This window comes from Rhea americana, unplaced genomic scaffold (assembly GCF_003343005.1).
Source record: "Rhea americana isolate MKP2758 unplaced genomic scaffold, rheAme1 scaffold_217, whole genome shotgun sequence".
NCBI classification, from domain to species: domain Eukaryota; kingdom Metazoa; phylum Chordata; class Aves; order Rheiformes; family Rheidae; genus Rhea; species Rhea americana.
This window is the reverse complement of record NW_028186317.1, coordinates 354,778-372,716: the sequence shown is the minus strand read 5'-3', so window position 1 is coordinate 372,716 and position 17,939 is coordinate 354,778. Positions and strand designations below refer to the sequence as shown.

The 17,939-nt window shown below is 49.3% G+C and overlaps 1 protein-coding gene across 4 annotated transcripts in view; it reads left to right on the top strand.

Annotated features, from left to right (window-relative positions):
- Positions 1-17,939, top strand: part of EPHB2 (EPH receptor B2) — an 86,874-nt gene that overhangs the window by 45,801 nt on the left and 23,134 nt on the right. For all 4 annotated transcript variants that reach the window (XM_085305173.1, XM_085305171.1, XM_085305172.1 and 1 more), the window contains exons 4-5: positions 597-932; positions 17,774-17,898. In XM_085305173.1, coding sequence (XP_085161299.1) covers positions 597-932; positions 17,774-17,898 — 461 coding nt within the window. The remainder of the gene's footprint in view (positions 1-596; positions 933-17,773; positions 17,899-17,939) is intronic.

Sequence of the window (17,939 nt, the reverse complement as noted above, 5' to 3'; positions counted from 1 at the left end):
TTTGTGCTTTTCCGGGCCCTGGGGTGACTTCACCCTGGGGCTGCGCCTGGATGCCACCTCTGCACCCAGAGGGTTAGTGCAAAGAGCAGGAATCAGAAACACTGTAAAAATAGCAGTGAACTTTGTCGGGGGGGTGACGTGTGATCAAATTAGCAGGGGCTGGCCTGGGTAAGGAAGACGAGGGTTTATTCCCACTCTTGCATCTGACCTGTTCAGCTTGCTCCACATGTCCTTGACACCAAGCCCTCRGGCTCAGCGTGTGCGTCCTGCGGTGGGACTGCAGGCTGCGCTGAGGAGCCGAGTCTTGCCTGGGGCATGGGAAAAGGAGGCGGCGCAGGACAGATAACTGGGTCCCATCCAACACCATCCCTGCCTGAGAGCTGGTGCTGACCTAAAAGAGCTACTGCAGGGTAACAGGCTTCACATCCCACATTTCCTGTGCCCTGCTGCAGCATAGACAAAAGTGGTACACCATGGAGTAGCCATACCAGACACCAGTCTCTCTTTTCCCATCTAAAACTGGAGGCACTGGTAACCGCAGATCTGTGATGGACAGGTCTCAAGCTAATACCTCTTGCTCTCTCTTCCTTTTGTAGCCATCCCATCTGCCCCCCAGGCTGTGATCTCCAGCGTGAACGAGACCTCCCTGATGCTGGAGTGGACCCCGCCGCGGGACTCCGGGGGCCGGGAGGATCTGGTGTACAACATCATCTGCAAGAGCTGTGGCTCCGGCCGCGGAGCTTGCACGCGCTGCGGGGACAACGTGCAGTTCGCCCCGCGCCAGCTGGGCCTGACGGAGCCTCGCATCTACATAAGCGACCTGCTCGCCCACACGCAGTACACCTTCGAGATCCAGGCTGTGAACGGGGTCACCGACCAGAGCCCCTTCTCCCCGCAGTTCGCCTCTGTTAACATCACCACCAACCAAGCTGGTAAGAAACGTATCTGCGACCACATGGATCACGTCAGGGTTGCTAGCAGTACAGCATCCTAGGAGATTCACGAGCAGCCACCAGCTAGCAGCTGTGGTGGTGGCAGGATGCCCTGAAAACGTGCTGATCGGGGAAAGGTCCATCCTGGTTCCCCTGGGTCCAGCTTGGAGCCATCTGGAGCTGAAATGTATATTTGGGCTGAGTCTTTGCTTAGTCTGATAGCATAGTGGAAGCAGATCATTATGGTGCAAGCTTGTGTGGAAACAGGTGGGTTTCTGCACTCTGCCTGAACGTGTGCAATCTGTGTGTGGTAAGTGCGAACGTTCTGCAGGCTGCCCCAGACACTACGTGATCTTCAGGACTATGCTGAGCAGGAGTAGACTACTGCACTTCCATAGGATTGCTTGGGAGTGCATGAGATGTGGTTTGGGCTGGCTGCAAGAGGACAGATGGCACTTGCTCTAATGTAAAGTGACAGAATACAGGCGGGCAATACCTGGTTGGGCATGGAGAGTGCCAAGATAGATGTAACCTCCAAAAGATGTTTTGGTGACGCAGGAGCTGGTAAGGTGGCCGTTGATCTTAAGTCAGCAGTCGTGGGGCTATGGTGTTTTTAATATGGTATTAAGAACCCTAAAGGCAGGTTTAGCATAGTGTTGAACTGTAGTTTGATTAGGAAGAGGAGCATGTCCACACATGACACTGAGAGGGAAACTGGTCTGGAAGGGTGGGTTGTTGCAGCTTCCTTTAAAAAAACTGCCGGTGGCCAGTGGAGACAGTGCGCTGGGGCGCTAACTGCCTAGCAGGTGTCTCCGTACTCCCCCAGCGTTGTTTCCACACTATGGATGAGTTATTTACCCTCTGGATCTCACACTTGGCAGTTCTGTAGYGTAGTCGATACTTTAATGCGCTGCTTGTGACTGCTTCCACCTCGGTGGCAAGGGAAGAGCTGAAGTTGCAGATGGATTTTTTTTTTTTCAGTCCCCTGGATCCTCCTCCTTGTGTTTTCCTTCTTTGACACTCCTTTATTATCAGGGCTCACACTTCTCAGCCTGTGTGATGTCTCTCTTAATGTATCTATTCATTAGCACTAAACAGTAACTGTCTGCTTGCTAATTCCTCTGTAATTAGAGGCTCTGAATTCTTCTGCTTACACTCCGCACCGCCTGGCAGCCTTGATGTAGATCATTAGCAGTTGGTAACAGAAGCTGCAGATACAAAGATAGAGCTGGGACGAGGAGAATAGAGGGTGTTTTAGTAAAAGAAGAGTGGCCTGGGGGATGGGAGGCAATGAGCCCCGTGGGAGTAGATCGATGGTTACAGCCTCTCTCGGCAGGACCGTGCTTGGCCAGTCTGGTTTTGCAAGGGAAGGCTTTGGGTCAGGCCTCTAGCTCAGTCTCAGGCAGAGCAGAGGACTGTATGTTGGCCCACCACAGAGGAAGGGCTTGTCTTTGCTTCTTGTTGGTGGAACCACTCGTTCTGCTGGACCTTGGGGGTTCTCCCAGCCCAGTAGGTGGAAAGAGCTGCTGGAGAGCTGGGACTGGACTCCTGCGCCTTTTGCATCCGCGCAGCGGTAGCTCAAGGCTGGAAGCTGAGCAGGCGGGTGGTGCTCAGCGCATGTCAGGCTGGGGCAGGCACATAAAGAAGTGCTGTCTCCACGGAGGCACCAGCTGATGTAAGACTTGAAGGAGACGGGAAGCTGTAAAAGATGGAGTAGAGGGGCGTGCACAGACAGCAAATGGCAATCTGGCATCTGCACATGAATGAGAAGGTCGTGCACTGAAAGCCAGTGTTAGAAAGCAAGGCAAATTTGCCTTGGTTCACCCAGGGAGAAAGTGATCACTTAGGGCATGGGTGTAACTCCTGTGTTGGGTGCTTTCTAGAGTGAGGAGAGATATTATGTCACCAGTAACATCTTTAGCCTTCAGATATCCTGAATTCTTCAGCATTTCAGGAAAATGCTGTTGTGAGAGTGGGGAAAACATCCCTGCAGAGCAACCAAAGGGCAGGTACTGAGTGTGACCAGAGGAATGGCACTTGCAGGTGGACATGGTGGTATGGTGACAGTGGTCCCAAAAGAGAAGCGTTAGGGCAAGGAGAGTGACCTACAGTTCACCTTCCTGTTCTTCCAAAGACAACTACAATCATTGCTGTTGTGTCGCTCTCCAATGATTAATTACTGCTGTCATTTAAAATGTGCAGCTTGCTCCTGGTCTCTGTTTTACTAACAAATTCACTTTATATCATTAGAACTTATTTTGCTGTTGCCTTATGACAGCGGGACATTTTTTCTCGTGTAGATATAGACTGCAAATAGAAAAATAAGAGGTAATTAGGTATCACCCTTGCTTGGTATTAGGTGGCTTTCCAGAATGTGGCTCTTTCTGTAGCTCTTTTCAGACATTTTCATATCTTCATCATCATTTTGTTTAATTATATGCTATAATCGGCAGCAGTTTCACTGCAAACAAACTACTTTTCTTTCTCTAGTCACTGTTCCCTTTTATACATCCAAAGATTGTGCTACCTTGCTTAGCCGTGCGGGGAGCTCATACCCTCGTGGTTTCTATGGCAACGTCTTGGTCCCTTCAGACACTGCTTTGCTAGATGCTGTCTCCCATTCATCAAGTAAGACCTACATTTTGGTTTCCAGACCCAAACATAACCTGAGAATTGTTTTCATGGGCTTAGCCATCAAGCTGTGCTCATTGCTGTGTAGAGCTGTTATGGTTCCCAACGCTGCCATTCTGGACTTTTTATGAACATTTCAGCAGCGATGATTTTACATCTTTTTCCAGATCTCTGATAATTATAACAAGAGGCACTGAGTCAAGGGCATGTGCTACCTGCATTCTGCTGGATACGGTATGAGTCTCTGTTTAGTGCCACTCTTCTTAAAACAGCCTTGTTTAAAGCTAAATTCACATATTACAGATAATACTGATGCTGAACAGAGTGTTTCACACTGACTTAAATCTGTGCAATTGGCTTAATTCCTGAGTTCATGAAAAAAAATCTGGACAGTTTGACAGGAGCTGCAAAGTCCTGCTGCTATGCATGATTTGGGCCACATGATCTCAGCGGGGCTGGTGGAATGGACCACTGGGGGGTCTCATTCAGCCTCCCACTTACAGCAGGACGGTCACCAGCAGTTGATCAGGGCAGCCGTGGCTTTGTGCAGCCAGTTCTTGGAAATCCCCAGGGACAGAGATCCCTCACCTCTTCGATAACCTATCCTAGGACTGCATCACCTCCCTGGGGAAGATGCTTTTCCTCATTTCCAACCTGTATCTGCAGCTGCTACACCTTGATAAGCCATCTACCATGGCTGAGAATAGTTAGTTTTCACCCACTGTTAACTGTTCTCCAAGTAGTTATAGGTGATATTAAATTCCTCCTTAGCATCCTCATTAGCAGGCTAATGAGGCTTAGAAGGAGAGGTGGAGTGAACTGGACTGGTTCCTCCTGGACTGATGGCCTTGAGTCCTGCATCGACCGGTGTTGTCGTCGTGATAGCTGACCTTCGACTGCCCAACTTTACCCTTTGCGTATCACCACAGTGTAGAGGCGAGTCCCCTCAGGACAGGCAACCTCTCTTAGAAGRCTGATCTAAAGAGAACATGTGAGAGGGCCTGAGTCAGACTGTGCTTTGAGGTGGTTTCCTGGRCCTTTCTTTTGCAGTGTTGTAAAAGGAGCAAAGGTGTTTAAACTTCAGAAGGGTAGGTTTTATTAGAACAGAAAGTATAACAGTTTACATTTTAAAGTACAGAAAATTTCAAAGGACCAGCAGAATATTAATTAAAACAACTTATAAAAAAAAAGAGTGCTTCCTTCCCACTATGTCCTTGCTCCCAGGTCTGACTTCAACCAACTCAGCAGCTTTCCCAGTTGCAGCAGACGCTGTCTGATCCTCACTACATTTCTAGGAAATACCTTCTTTCGCCACTGAGGCCTGGCTGTGCTTGATCTCTGCTCGTCTCAGAAGTCTTCTCCTTGACCCACAGCTTTCAGCTCCCTGCTGCATTTCTCTCAAAGGTTTCTCACCCTGTTGTTTCCTGTCCATTACACCCTGGAGGCCAATGGTGTCTCTCACCCAAGGCTCAGCAGCTCACCGAGGAGGGAGCTCCAGGCCTTTCCATCCTGTGCAGTCACTCCCATCTTAAAGAACTGTGACAWGCAGCAGAAAACAAACACATCATACAGACACTGGATGCCACCAAAAGCGTTTTCTCAGCCGTGCCAGAACAAAAGATCTGTGCCAAGAGGGTGGCTGAGAGGGAAGTTGAGAGTCATGCCAGCATCCTATGAGGGAACGAGCCATGATGAAATCAAGGGTCAAGATGCTGAGCATGGCCTGATGCTTGGAATAATGACACTTGAGTAATTGAGAGCCGTGCCATGTGTCAGTCCCCTTGCTGGTGACAACATGTAGCCACTGTTTGCTAATTTGGGGCCGTTCGTTGGCAAGCAGTCAGAGCAACTTGCCACTGTGAGYGGTGCAGCATCTTCATCTGCATTGTGGGCAGGTTGAATGTCCTGGGAAGCTTGCAAGTGAAAGACTCCATCGTGAGGTATGTCTCCAGTAGCACATCGGAAGGGCAGCTCTAGATAGCAGACTCTAGATTCTGCTTACTGGAAAACTCTGAGCTCCAAAGTATGCGGAGACAAATTCAAGGCCTCCCGGTGATCAGGAGAATTAAAACATCTAGCTTTTTTGGAATGCATCCCTTTTGTTAGGGACTCGTATGTCACACAGGAAAAGAAGGAAGGATTAAGTCCAACGTCAGAGGCTCTTGGCTGCAAACAGAGTCTGAAAGAGCTATAAACGGACTCCGGGGAAGCCAGCACAGTATGGCTGCCAGTTAATGTGTCACCAGATACACATTCCTGATAAACCGACCAGAAGCAGCATCCACAGAAGCGAAGTTTAGTGGTATATCTTTCTCTCTGTGCATCCAAATAACCTGTTCTGATTCACCTACATTTTGTTCCGAGTGGTCTACGACAGTATCTTTCAGTGTGGGTCCTTTGCCTGGGGAGATGAGCAGCACCTATCTTTGCCATGGGTCCCTGCCAAGGATAGCCAGATGTCACAAGGGTGTGAACTTCTGCTTCGTAGTGGATATCATGCCCAGGGCCATTGCCACTAAAGTCTACTGCTGCTTGACATTTGTTGCCCTCCTCTTACTTTATGACCCAGTCTGTCACCCTCACGGTATCTTCCCAACCGGCTGCAGAGATTTGCGGTGGCCTGCAGTGAACACCTGGGAGGGACCCTGCCCTGCTGGTGTACCTTCTTCTCTGCCCACAAGAGTCGTTCTGGAGCCAGGGCCCCCAGATGGTAGGAGCTGGCCAGCTGCTGGCTCTTCAGGGCTCCTCTTTCTGCTTCTGCAGCAGGCAGTTGGGGGGGATGTTGGCAAAGCAGGGTATGAACTGCATTGCTAAAGCTTTCCTAGCAGATGCTYTTCTCCTCCCGCTACCAGCTCTGCGGGCTGCTCTGCCTGCTACCTCCCAGGCTTCCCAGTTGCATAAATTACTCCATGAGTTCAAGGATCATTTTTCCTACACCTGCCTGGGGCTTCAGAAACCTGCTCCAAAGCATCTGCAGATGACTTTGGGCAGAAAACAAAAGCTTGTCYGTGATGGATGGGGTGGAAAGTCCCCTCTGGTGAATCAGTGCCTCCCCTCTCCCAGCAACGTGCTGCCACCCGCTCTGTGTCTGAGTCCTGGGAGCTGACAGAGTGGCTCAGGAGCTCACCTTTTGCTTGCATGTTTGGAAGAGGTGATTTATCTTTCCTGTTGTATTTAGCAAACACAGTCTACGCTGCTAATTGGCTTGCCTGTGCACAAGTCTCCGAGTGCCAGCACTCGGGCAGGTGGAAATGCCAGAGGCAGATATGTGAGGCTCCAGACACCTAGGAGGCTAGACGCAGGGAGACGTGCTGCTCGCAAGTATTTCAGGGTCACAGTGCTCAAATAGCTGAACATACGCTTGGGGGGTGATGCTGATTAGTGGTGCTTTTATGTAGACCATAATGCATGGCTGTATCAAATCATGTTAGTGCTGCTGGCTGGCTGGTTGTCCCTTGGTCCATCTCAGAGTCCCCATGGTGTAGTAGTCCCCTAGATCTCTCTGTAAAATAAGTCTCTGGCTGACTCAGTTCAGATAGGAAGATCCACACTGCTGTCCCAGCTCAGCCCATGTTCATCATTGCCACTGGTAAGCGTGCAGGAGGCTGCTACATTGGTAGGGCTGGGCAGGAAATGTTCTTTCCAGAAGAAAAGAGCTGAAATTTCCAAAATTTCCCTGCACACAGAGGGAAGCCAGCCTGGCAGAGTTTGCCATGAAAGACAGCAAGGGAACAAGCTCAGTCTCAAATTAGCAAGGCTCAGTGGGTCCAAGTGGGTGTCCCACAGCAGACATCATTCTTCTAAGCTTTTATCAGGAAATATTTCTCTGGTCCCAGTTCAAAATTTCAAAATCGGTATGTTCCTAAGAACAGTTTTGTTTGCAGTTAACTGGCATTTTCTGGGGAAATATCATTTAATCAAAAATCTGGGGGCAAGTTGCAGGGGCAGAGGGCTGGCTCCTGCCAGCTTTCCTGCTTTCTGCCAGCTCTGTGCTGATGCCATTGCCTTGGTTTGGAGCAGACAGGATTTCGATTCGGAGAGTGGGCCAGGAGGTGGGGATGACCTTGGCGCTGAATGACCCCATACTCGCTCCAGCAGGCTGCATCGCTGGATGCCGGGATCCTCTGGAGTGCCAGTGGCGCATCTCCTCTCAGTGCTGAGAACAAAGTCCTGCCCTCCTCCATGGGCAGGATGGCAGCGTGCAAACGAAGGTTGCAAACACGGTTAAACAAAGAGCCTAAAGACAGCCAAAAGCTTTCATCTGCCTGAGCCAAGTTACGGGGCTTGTGGCATTAGGAGCTGCTTTAAAGGCTGTAATCTACACCAAAGGCTTCGTTGATTCAAATGAGGCCAGAGCCAGGACCCAGCTTTGGACTTCACTAGTGCATTTTTAAGATTTTACAGCATTTGTAATTACAAACTTGAGAGGCTGGAGAACCTAATGGGAATTTTTCCAGACACTCAACACACACAAACAACACAGGTRTAAGTCTCATGGTGCTACCTTGCCAGCCATAGGCCAGGAGTCTATGAAATAAAAATCTCACAAGCTGTAAAATGCCAGCCYTTTAGAGCTCTGGCAATTCCCGTGAATTTCCCAGCCCTGTGGCTTTTCATGCTCCAAGGTGAACGTTGTTTGTTAAATAGCTCTAGTGCTGTCATCTCTGTGACTTTTCATCACTTTCCCCAACTTCTGCTGGAGATAATTGATTTCAAAAGTACATAGCTCCTGAATGTGCCATCACAGGGGAGGGAGAGTGGCACAGAGGTGGAGTGGATGAACGTTTTAATAGTCCATGCAATACTGAGCACTTTCAACAGCAGAGAATCGCAAACGCAGAAGKGCTGGGGGACAGGCCTCTGGAGGTCTCTAGTCCAACCTCACACACAGCCAGACTGTCACCAATGCCAGATCAGAAAAAGCTTCCCTTCCTCATCAAAGTATTCTTCATCATGGTGCTTTCAGTGCTCATCTTGGAGGAAAGCATCCCAAATTGAAATCTATTCTATTTTCTTTGGAGCGGGAATTTCRGGCAAAATTTCCCTGCCCTTTGGAGCATCCTGAAGCATGTTATCTTCTCTCTCCTCTCTTGGAGCTGCTTTGAAGCCAGTAGTGTTGATGTTGTCAGATGCYGGCAAGCACCCAGTAGCAGTAATAGCTACACAGGACATTTTAATGTGGATCTCTAGAGAGTGGCACTCTGGAGGTCTGTGGCACGGCCTCCAGGAAGTCCAGCCTGAGAAATTTAGGACACAATGAAGGGAAAGTGGATCCTCAAACAATAAAATCCATGTGCTAAGCAGGAGGGCTCAAGGGGGCACCCAGAAAAGGCAACGTGGAAACCTGAGCTGGTAAAACCGCTGAAAGTTTGTGGCTTTACCTGGAGAAGAGGAACATGGAGAAGGTTTTAAACCAAAGAGGTTAGTTTTAAACTGGACACCTGCATGTATTTGGAGTCTGGGAGCATGAAGCACTGGGGCCTTGAGATCAGCAATGGGACCTGAGCAGGGGATGGCTGGACCATAGCATAGTGACTGTAAGAAACCAGTCACCTGCTGGGAGCCTTGTGGGTCTGGAGCATCTCAGGGCAAGCGATTAGGATCTATTTGGATTAGAGGTCCCTGGAGTGAGCACTGGGGCAAGGCACTTGGGAATGGAGCAGAGTGATTTGTCCCGGCTTTTCACTCCTATGTCTAAGAAACAGGGGTCCTTGAAACTTTCAGAAGGGAGCAGAATTAGAAGAAGCAAAGGAAATCTGACCTAGGTCTGCTTCTGGGTACCCAGAAGGAAATACCTTCTGGGTATTTCAGCCATACACCCCAGAAGGACAGAGACTGGGGCTGGCTTTTACGCTGATCCCTGACAGATTATCCTTCRGACTTCACCCAAGCCCTGCAGGCACGAGTATTTTACCTGTGTGCAGCCTTGCACAGAGACATTGTGTGCTTCGGTCATTTGAATCACTGGTTTTGGGACACTGCCAGAGCCTGGATCCCAGCCTAGATGTCACCAGGCCCTGTGATTTCAGGGTCTGGGAAGCCTTTGAGCCAAATCTGACTACAGCACCTGCCTCACCATTGCACAAAAATCACCCTTTAGTCTCAGCAGAATAAGTTTCTCATGTCATCCAGGGCTTGAAACATAAATAGTGCTCCCAGATCTTTGGGGTGCTGTGCTGAGGAATGTACTGCTCTGATGCTGATGGGGAACCCATCCCCGCGTGTGTAGGTTTATCAGCTTTGTTGGAGCTACATGGATCACCCAGTAAAGCTGAATGCCTGGAGAAATACACTGGGGGACAGGGGGCCACATTGCTGGCCCACCTCGCGCAGAGGTTTTCCATGGATCTCTTTCTGCTAGTTTTGCAATGAGGTTGCAGGAGCTCAGACATCCACTGCCCCACGCTCCATCAGTAACCGTCTCCCCAGTGTCTACCCACTTGCTGCCCTGTCCCTTGGCCTCTGGACTYGCTGGTGCCTTGCAGCATCACGGTGCATTTCCCTGCCGCTCTGTCTTCAGCCGGAGGTCATGCAGTTAATCCTGACCCCAGATCACAGCCGCTTCTGCATGTGGGTAATTGAAAATGCCAGAATTCCCTGCTGACCCTCTTATAATAAAAGCAGTTCCCAGCCCGGTAACCTGACACTCCAGGGACCAAGATCTGTCAGAAAGGCTCTGAGGAGATGCTGGAAAACTCCCAGCTGTTCACCTCTTTTTTTTTTTTTTTTTTTTTTCTTCCCCCTGGATAATTTCAAAATGTTCCTGAGGAGAGGCCATGGGCTGGGTTGGCTTTGCTCTGTCTTTGTCATGACTGTTTTCCAGAGCAAATGTTGACTCTGTCTGACATGACATGGGTTAGTGGTATTAAAGTGATCAGAGATAGGGGTTTTGCTGCCTGTAACCTGACTCTTCCAGCTAAGCCAGAAAAGGAATGGAGACCCTTTGATTATACCGGGACCTCAACAGCCCTGACCCACTGACAGGCAAGGAGTGAAAGGCTGAGTCCTGCAGGCCTGGCACGTGAAGGAGGTAGGGAGCTAGCTGCAAAATGGGGGGACAGATTGCATCTGGCAGTTCTGGGGCCAGCCTTGTGCAGATGTTCAGACCTGGGTGTTACGGTATTTTTTTGCAATTTGCTGCAAAATCAACATGTTCTTGAGCTGTCTCTCATCAAGTTGCCTTGGGTTTTGCAGTCAGCATGACCTTTGGGGGATATTGCTACACTTACTTAACATGTACCTATTTCTCAGAAAACTCAGATTTCTTTCCTTTTTTGTTTTCTTCCCTTTTTCTTAGTGTTTTTGTCATTTACAGCTGGTAGACCAAAAAGAAGTAACTATTAGATACGAAAGTCAAATACCAGCCATAGCAAGCTGAAGACTGAGCAATGGTACCAACATAGAACTTTGTGCATACCTCAGGTTAAGTAAATTCTTAATTAAAGTACCGAAAATCTCTTGTGGAGGGACATTATAATATTATACATTAAACAAGAATCCCTTTCCTCAGCAAACCATCATTTCTTAGTTATCTGGAAATACCTGGTACCAAGCAGGCTCTACCCCATTCAYGCATCCTCAGGGGACTGACACGGAAATGTTTTTTTCAGTTCACACATCCTTCAGCAGTAATTCCAGGTCTGGAAACAGAGCCAAGTCCTCATCTCAGCTTCCTCTGCCCAGCACTGTTATGGACTCCAGATGCAGGACTGCAGAACGGGGAGGCTTTGCTGTGGTGCCTGAGGGTAGTGCATCTCTGTTGCGGATCATAAGCAAACATTGGAAGAACCTGAGTTCCATAGTCAGGGACCAGACCGACATTTTTGGAGTAGTATTTAGTATTTTAATGTTTTTTAAGAAGTTGAATGCACCTTGACTAGAGTCATTGGGAGACAGGACAAGGAAGGAGCTGTTTTACAGTAATGTGACAGAGCAGGATTGTTTTTTTATAAGCAAAAATTCTTCTTTTTTATTTCTGGAATGGGAATGGGACCAGTCAATGAAGACTAACAGATACCGATGTAGAGAGACTCTTAGCCAGGGAAACCCCATCCTGGCACATTTCAAAGACCTGCCTAAACAAAGCYAAAGCTGCCTGGTCTGGTGTTGGAGATAATCTTGCTCTGAGCAGTTTGGACTGGAGACTTCGGTGGTCTCATCCCACCAGTGCTGCTGAGCTGCAGTGCTACTGGGAACTGAGAGGAGTTGAAAAGCATAGAGAAAGCAAAGGGCTCSATCTACAAACAGATGTTGTGTCTCACATTTCAGCCTCCACAGCTCCACTCTGTACTAAGTGTGGAGGCTCTCAAGCCTCTACGTTCATCTGTTTCCCCAGTTTAAGGTTCCTGGAGCTTCAGCATAAATTAGGCACCTAGACTAAGCTGATTAGCTTAGGCCAGAAGCACTGTCCTGAGACAGACCGAAGCATCATGATGCCTAATTCAGGTCTGTCTCACTGGCAGGCTTCGTCAGCAGCATGACTATAGTACAAAACACAGACAGAACAAAAGTAGAGGCCTCTCCTTTCCTGTTATTCTTTGGTTAGATCAGAGCACTCATTCAGGATGTCTTTCAGACCCACCTTGATGCTGGCAAGACTTTAAACTTGTGTGTGTGAGTGAATCATCGCCCTCCGTATATGCGGTGGTTAAATACTCAGCAGGCTGAACAACCTTGCAGCTCTGGTATTTCTCTTGTCAAATCAAGGTGTGGCTTTCAGCTCCGGCCCCACTGGATGTTACACCGGTGCAGCCACGCTTGTCTGCTGTGCAGCAGCGTTTGAGAGCTCTTTGGGCTGCTCTTCAGGCTGCAGTTCTGCCTGCTGGTGACAATGAAGCTGGKTCAGGTCCTTTTACCAAAACCAAGAACTTCACCTCAGTCCCTGAGATATCCAGCCAGGGGTCTAGGAGAAGAGAGGCACAAAGCAGTGAAGAAAAGATAGTTTAGATGTCTCAGCTCTGAGAGAGCCTTCACCRTGGGATAGCAAGAGGATTTTTTCAATGCTCTGGGCATGGCGACCTTGTAGCATGGAGGCGRTGTAGTTTCTGAGGACACTGGTGTTTTAGCTGTAGTTACGGTTTTGGCAAAGCCCAGCAGTTCTACTTCTCTCCTCTTTGGAGAGGTTATGGGTGCACTGCTTTGCTCCATCGAGGCTTGAGAATGGGGTACATCTTGAGCCCCATCCTTCTCACATGTTTCCAGTTGTCGGCTGAGACAGGTCCGCGCTCTCTGTGAGGGGCTTTGTAGGCCAYGGAAAAGCTGGGCAAGAAAAGATGTCAACACCACACCTTTGGAGATTTATCCACCGTCTTTGACAGAGCTGCTCCCAAGCCAGTGAAGTCTGCTCAGCTCCAGTTTTCAGCCTGTTGGATTAAGGTAAACTGCAGAAGCCCTAAGCCCCAGCCAAGACGGGGGCTGGCTGTGCTTGTTGGCGTCAAACCTGTGGAAGTATTCCTAGCATTTCACCCAGGCTTCTGCCCCAGAGAGGCTGTAATGTGGCAGACRGTCATCATCATTCCTGCCTGCATTATGAAGGTTTTGTTTCAGCAGGGGACAGGTCACCTACCTTTTTATGCCAGTGGATTTTCATTAAGCGTATTTTACACTCCAGCAGTGGTTTTGGCTTGGTTTATGCCTCCAGCAATTTGGAGAAGCCACAGGACTCCACTAAGAGTTATCCAAAGAATCTGAGGCAGTACCAGATGGACAAGAGGATTTGAAAAAATCTGGGCCTTTCAAGGACTGGAATGATTCATTTTACCTCCAAGTGATGTGAGGTTCAAGGGTTTCAGTCAAGGAAAGGAAATTTCCCTCCGCTGTGGAAATGAAGCGCTGTTCAGTTTTTGAATCCTACATGCGCACACCTGGAGATGCCATCAGGACACCATCTGTGTATGCATTCACGTGGGTGACATCAAAAGCAGTAGCAGCACTGAGGGCTGGGATGCTCCAAATCCGACCCGCTTTGTGYGCCATGGCGCAGGTCCCTTCTCCAAGATCCCTTTTCCCCATGCGTAGTAACTCAAAACACCCTCACTGAAGAAGGGGGAACCAAGCAAAACAGCCGCTAAGGGAGTGTCRTTGGTGCTGGGCAAAGCCTGCACCTGGAAGCGATCACTAAATCTCTTTCTTTTGTCGCAAGGGAACAAAGAGGAGTCACTGTTTGTGGAACAAGGTGACCGATCCCACAGGGCTGGGTTAAATGCTGCCAGGGAACCTTTGGGTTTTAGCAGCCAGGCTGTGCTCCGGGAGGTGCTGCAAAGATCTTGGCTCAAAGCAGCCTGACAGAACAGAGACTCTTTTTTTGCTCCTTTTTTCCAGTTTGTTGTGTCTTTGCTTTGAAATACTTAGAAACCCAGTGGAGGGAACCCTGCGTATAGTTTATTCAGAAACAACAGTTCAGGGAAGYGAGCTTAAATATTTTGAGATTTCTGCCATCAGGAAGTCTTTGCTCAGCTGAGTTCATCATGTGTCACAAGGTGTAAATCTCTTGCAGTTTTTTTTTTCCTGTTGTGTTTGTCACTCCACGGTGTCCCATGGCAGAAAAGCTCTTTCTACATCACAGTTTAAACTGGTGCACAAAGGTCGCTGATGCTTTTGTCAGAGCTGGAGCAGACCTTGCGATAAGCGTGTCACCAGGTACCACTAACCCAGTTTGGATGTTCTTTATGTTCCCCTTAACTGAATTAACTTCTGTTTTCATCTCCTTCCTTTATAACTATTGTATTACATGCATTAAATACTGCTGAGGGACCAAGCTCCTAAGCACAGTCTCCATCCCTGAAAGTTCTCAGTTAAATTAGATAAGACAGGCAGGGAGTGAAAACCAGACATGATGGCTATCCTCATTTTCCAGGTAGAAAGTGGCAGTGCAGAGGGATAATGTGTATTTATGCATGGACTGAGCGGCAGAGCAGAGAATCGCAATCAGGGCCTTCGCAACTTGGAAGCAGTGAAGAGTCAGAAACTCACAATTCATCATGCAACTTTCCAGCTGACTCTGAAGAAACCACTCTGTTCCAGGGGATGAAAGCTGCCGGATACCATCTGTCTGAGCATTCGTACAATTATCTGGCCAAAAGCTTTTCSCAGTGACTAGACTTTAGAAAGTCACTCTGAGGTCTGGCTAACTCCACTAAATTGCCTTAAAAATCAGATACTCAGTTCTAGCATATCTCCTAATTCCTCTTTCTCTGCAAACTATTTCACTGACCTGTGATGAAGACCATGTTTTRTAGTGTTCCGGTGTACTGGGCGCTATTAGTAAGAGCTGTACTTGAGCTGTACGAGGGCAGGCTCACCAAAGCAGCCTTGGTCGTGGCTGCTCACAAATGACTCACACTTAAAGGGCYGTAGCTGTTATCTTTTTGAACTTGCTTGATGTGGCCTGGAGAAGCAGGAGAGACATTGCAGAAGCCACACACTCTCAGGTTGGCATGCAGAGCACATGAGTAAGAGAGGAACTTCCCAGGAACCTCACTCTTCCCCAGAGGGACCTGCAGCCAAGGAGCTTCTCCAGGGCTTTCGGTGAGCAATTGCAAGGTCAGCCACTGAGCCTGTATTTAAATCATGGGATGGGGCCACATCCCAGCTGTGTCATGGGACAGATCTAGATGTGCATAGTCTAGATGACTGTAGGATCAGTTCCCAGGATACATACAGTTCAGCTGTGCCAGAGAACCCACAGACTCTGTACCTATCTYGGGCCAGTCCCAACCTTTTTCTCATGCTTCTCTGCTGTAGGGCAGTCTGGAGCTTGGTCTCATCTTCATTCCCAGGCTTTTTTCCACAGAGGGAGAAATGTTTTTGTTGGGAGTTACAGGTGTCCTGTGAAGTCTGTGYTGATGATCTCCAGAGGTCCCTTCCAACCTTACTGATTCTATGGTTCTACAATTCTATGAGGAAACATCTCTGACAACAACTGACAAGAACTAGAAAAGTTAACAGTGTTTTGTCTTAACATCAGCATGAGAAACTCATCCCAGAAGTTTGCGAATATGGACTCTGGGGCTATAGGATTGGGGCAATGAGGAGAGAAGGAAGCTTTACTGTATGCCGTAGAGCTAGGGAAGATCCAAGATGATACAGAGTTTCAGACGGTGAGCAACAAGACTGTGTCTCAAAAGACTTGGCTTGACTGGAAATAGATGGGAGGATTTGAGTTTGGGATGAGRGGATGCTTGAGTAACAGTGCATGAAGACCTCGGCATGGTATCTGTTCTTTGCCCTCGTTCAGTTTTAAGAAAGGCTGGTCATACCCAGTGATCTCCATTACCTTGCTGAGACTGACACATATTTTACCTTGCTTCATGACTGGGGAAACCGGGGCGGGTGAAATGAAATGGTGCAGCAGCATGATGGCAGGTTTTTGTGGTGCCCTTGCTGTTCCCACACCTGGCCCCTAATCCCCTTGACCCACAGGTAGTACACCTCCGAGGAGCTACACTGGTCTGGTTGACTGAATCCAGCAAATTGGTAAATAAGTGAAGAGATAAAGTCAGTGGATCAGGAAAATGTASTCTGGTGGTATGTTTTGACAAGGGTTGCTCAGCTGTAATTCTTTACAGTGCTGTGCTGGACATGCTACAGCCAAGTTGGTTGAAGCAGTGCAATCTGAGAAATGCCCTGTGGCAAGTCCTCAGCTGGTATGGTTTCTGCCACTGTTCATGATGCCAAGGGGAACTGGACTGGTGATGGGTGAGAGGTGCTTTACTTTGTGTGCCGCTCCTCCAAACTGCTTCTCAGAGCTGTCAAATGAGTTGTTCTTCCATGAAATATTGAAAGGATTGGACCTGGTAAAAGCTCTTCTGAGTGTAAGCCTTTCTGCATCCATCTGTAACCAGGCCCGTGATGAGAGTGATGGGGAAGCTTTCTCACTGCTGCTCTCCACCTCTCTCCCACCTCCTGAGGGTTCCCCTCCGCCCTGAAGCTGCCGATGCAGTGAGTCGGTTCTGGCAGGCTCTCCTGGGCTAACTCTATGCTGGGGTTAGCCTCTCCCACGCTGAATTGAAACAGGTTGAGGTCACCAAGGCCAGACTGACACCGACTGAGATTTGAGGTGGCCTCCAGACTGACATTAGTGGAGGCCGTGTCAGCAGTGCCGTCAGCTGCCTGGGTGTGGGGTAGGCAAGGAGGCACGCTCATCTTGCCAGTCTCAGCCCCAGCGAGGAGGAGGCAGCAGGGGCGTGTGTGTGTGTCAGCCCCTCGTGCAAGGGTGGAGGGCTTGAGGTGAACGCCTGCATTGCTGTGGCATCTTTGCTATCAACACCTGAGCTGACAAGATTAAAACTAGACCAGGGTGCTCATGCAGCTTCGCCAGGTCCAGAGCAAGCAGAATCAGGCTCGCTCAGGGTTTCTTAGAGAGGTGGCAGCTCCGTGCTGTGAGCCCCCTGCCCCATCTGCTTGTTGGCACAGGTCCCTGGAGGACAGCTTTCCCGCAGCGTAGCACCAGCTAGGGCTGCCGTGTTCCTACCTGGCCGCGTGTCAAGCCTGTGGATAACCCAGGGCAGTGCAGGGGGTGGGCAGCTGGCAGGGTTGTCTGAGGAGCTGCTGGAAGGTCCCATTGTGCTTGGTGGAACAAGTGGCATCTGGGGGGATACRTTACTTCCAGGGGACACCGACAAGGCGGAGGACTCACCATTGTCAGCATGTCAGGTCAGGTTTATGTTGCCTGCTCAGGCTGCTGAATGCACCTCCCTTGATTGGCATGCACAACTTGCAGACCCAGCACACCAAGGCGGAGGAGCTGCTTGCTTCCTATCTGTCTGTGCCTTACACGGCTTCTTTATGCAAACGCTGGAGTACCAAACCTCCTACTTCCCTATGGCGAGCAGGGAGGACTGTGTATTGCTAGGCCGGTAGCACTTTTCCAGAGCAACAAGGCTGCGTTTGCTCCAACCCTGGGCTCATTTCGCCTGGGAGAGGAATGATCTCTTTTCAGCTTTCCTGCCAGAGATGTTGCCCTWCATTGTTCCTAATTACAAACCCTTGGTGAACAGTAGAAATGTTTTGTTATCCCCTAACTGCTTTCTCCAAACAGCAAAAAGCAGAATCTCCTAACCCCCGGACGGCTTTGCCAGTGCTGGAAGTGAATTCAGTAGCGCCATGTAGCAGTAATATCCACCCTCCTGTCCCCAGCCACAGGATGCAGGTCCTGCCTGTGCAAGCATCTGACTGAGACCWCTCTSTCTCTYTCTSTCTCTCTCTTCCAGCTCCTTCTGCTGTTTCCATCATGCATCAGGTCAGTCGCACCGTGGACAGCATTACCCTCTCATGGTCTCAGCCGGACCAACCCAACGGCGTCATCCTGGATTACGAGCTGCAATACTATGAGAAGGTACTACAGGACCTCAGCAGAGTCCGTAAGGGGCCCATAAG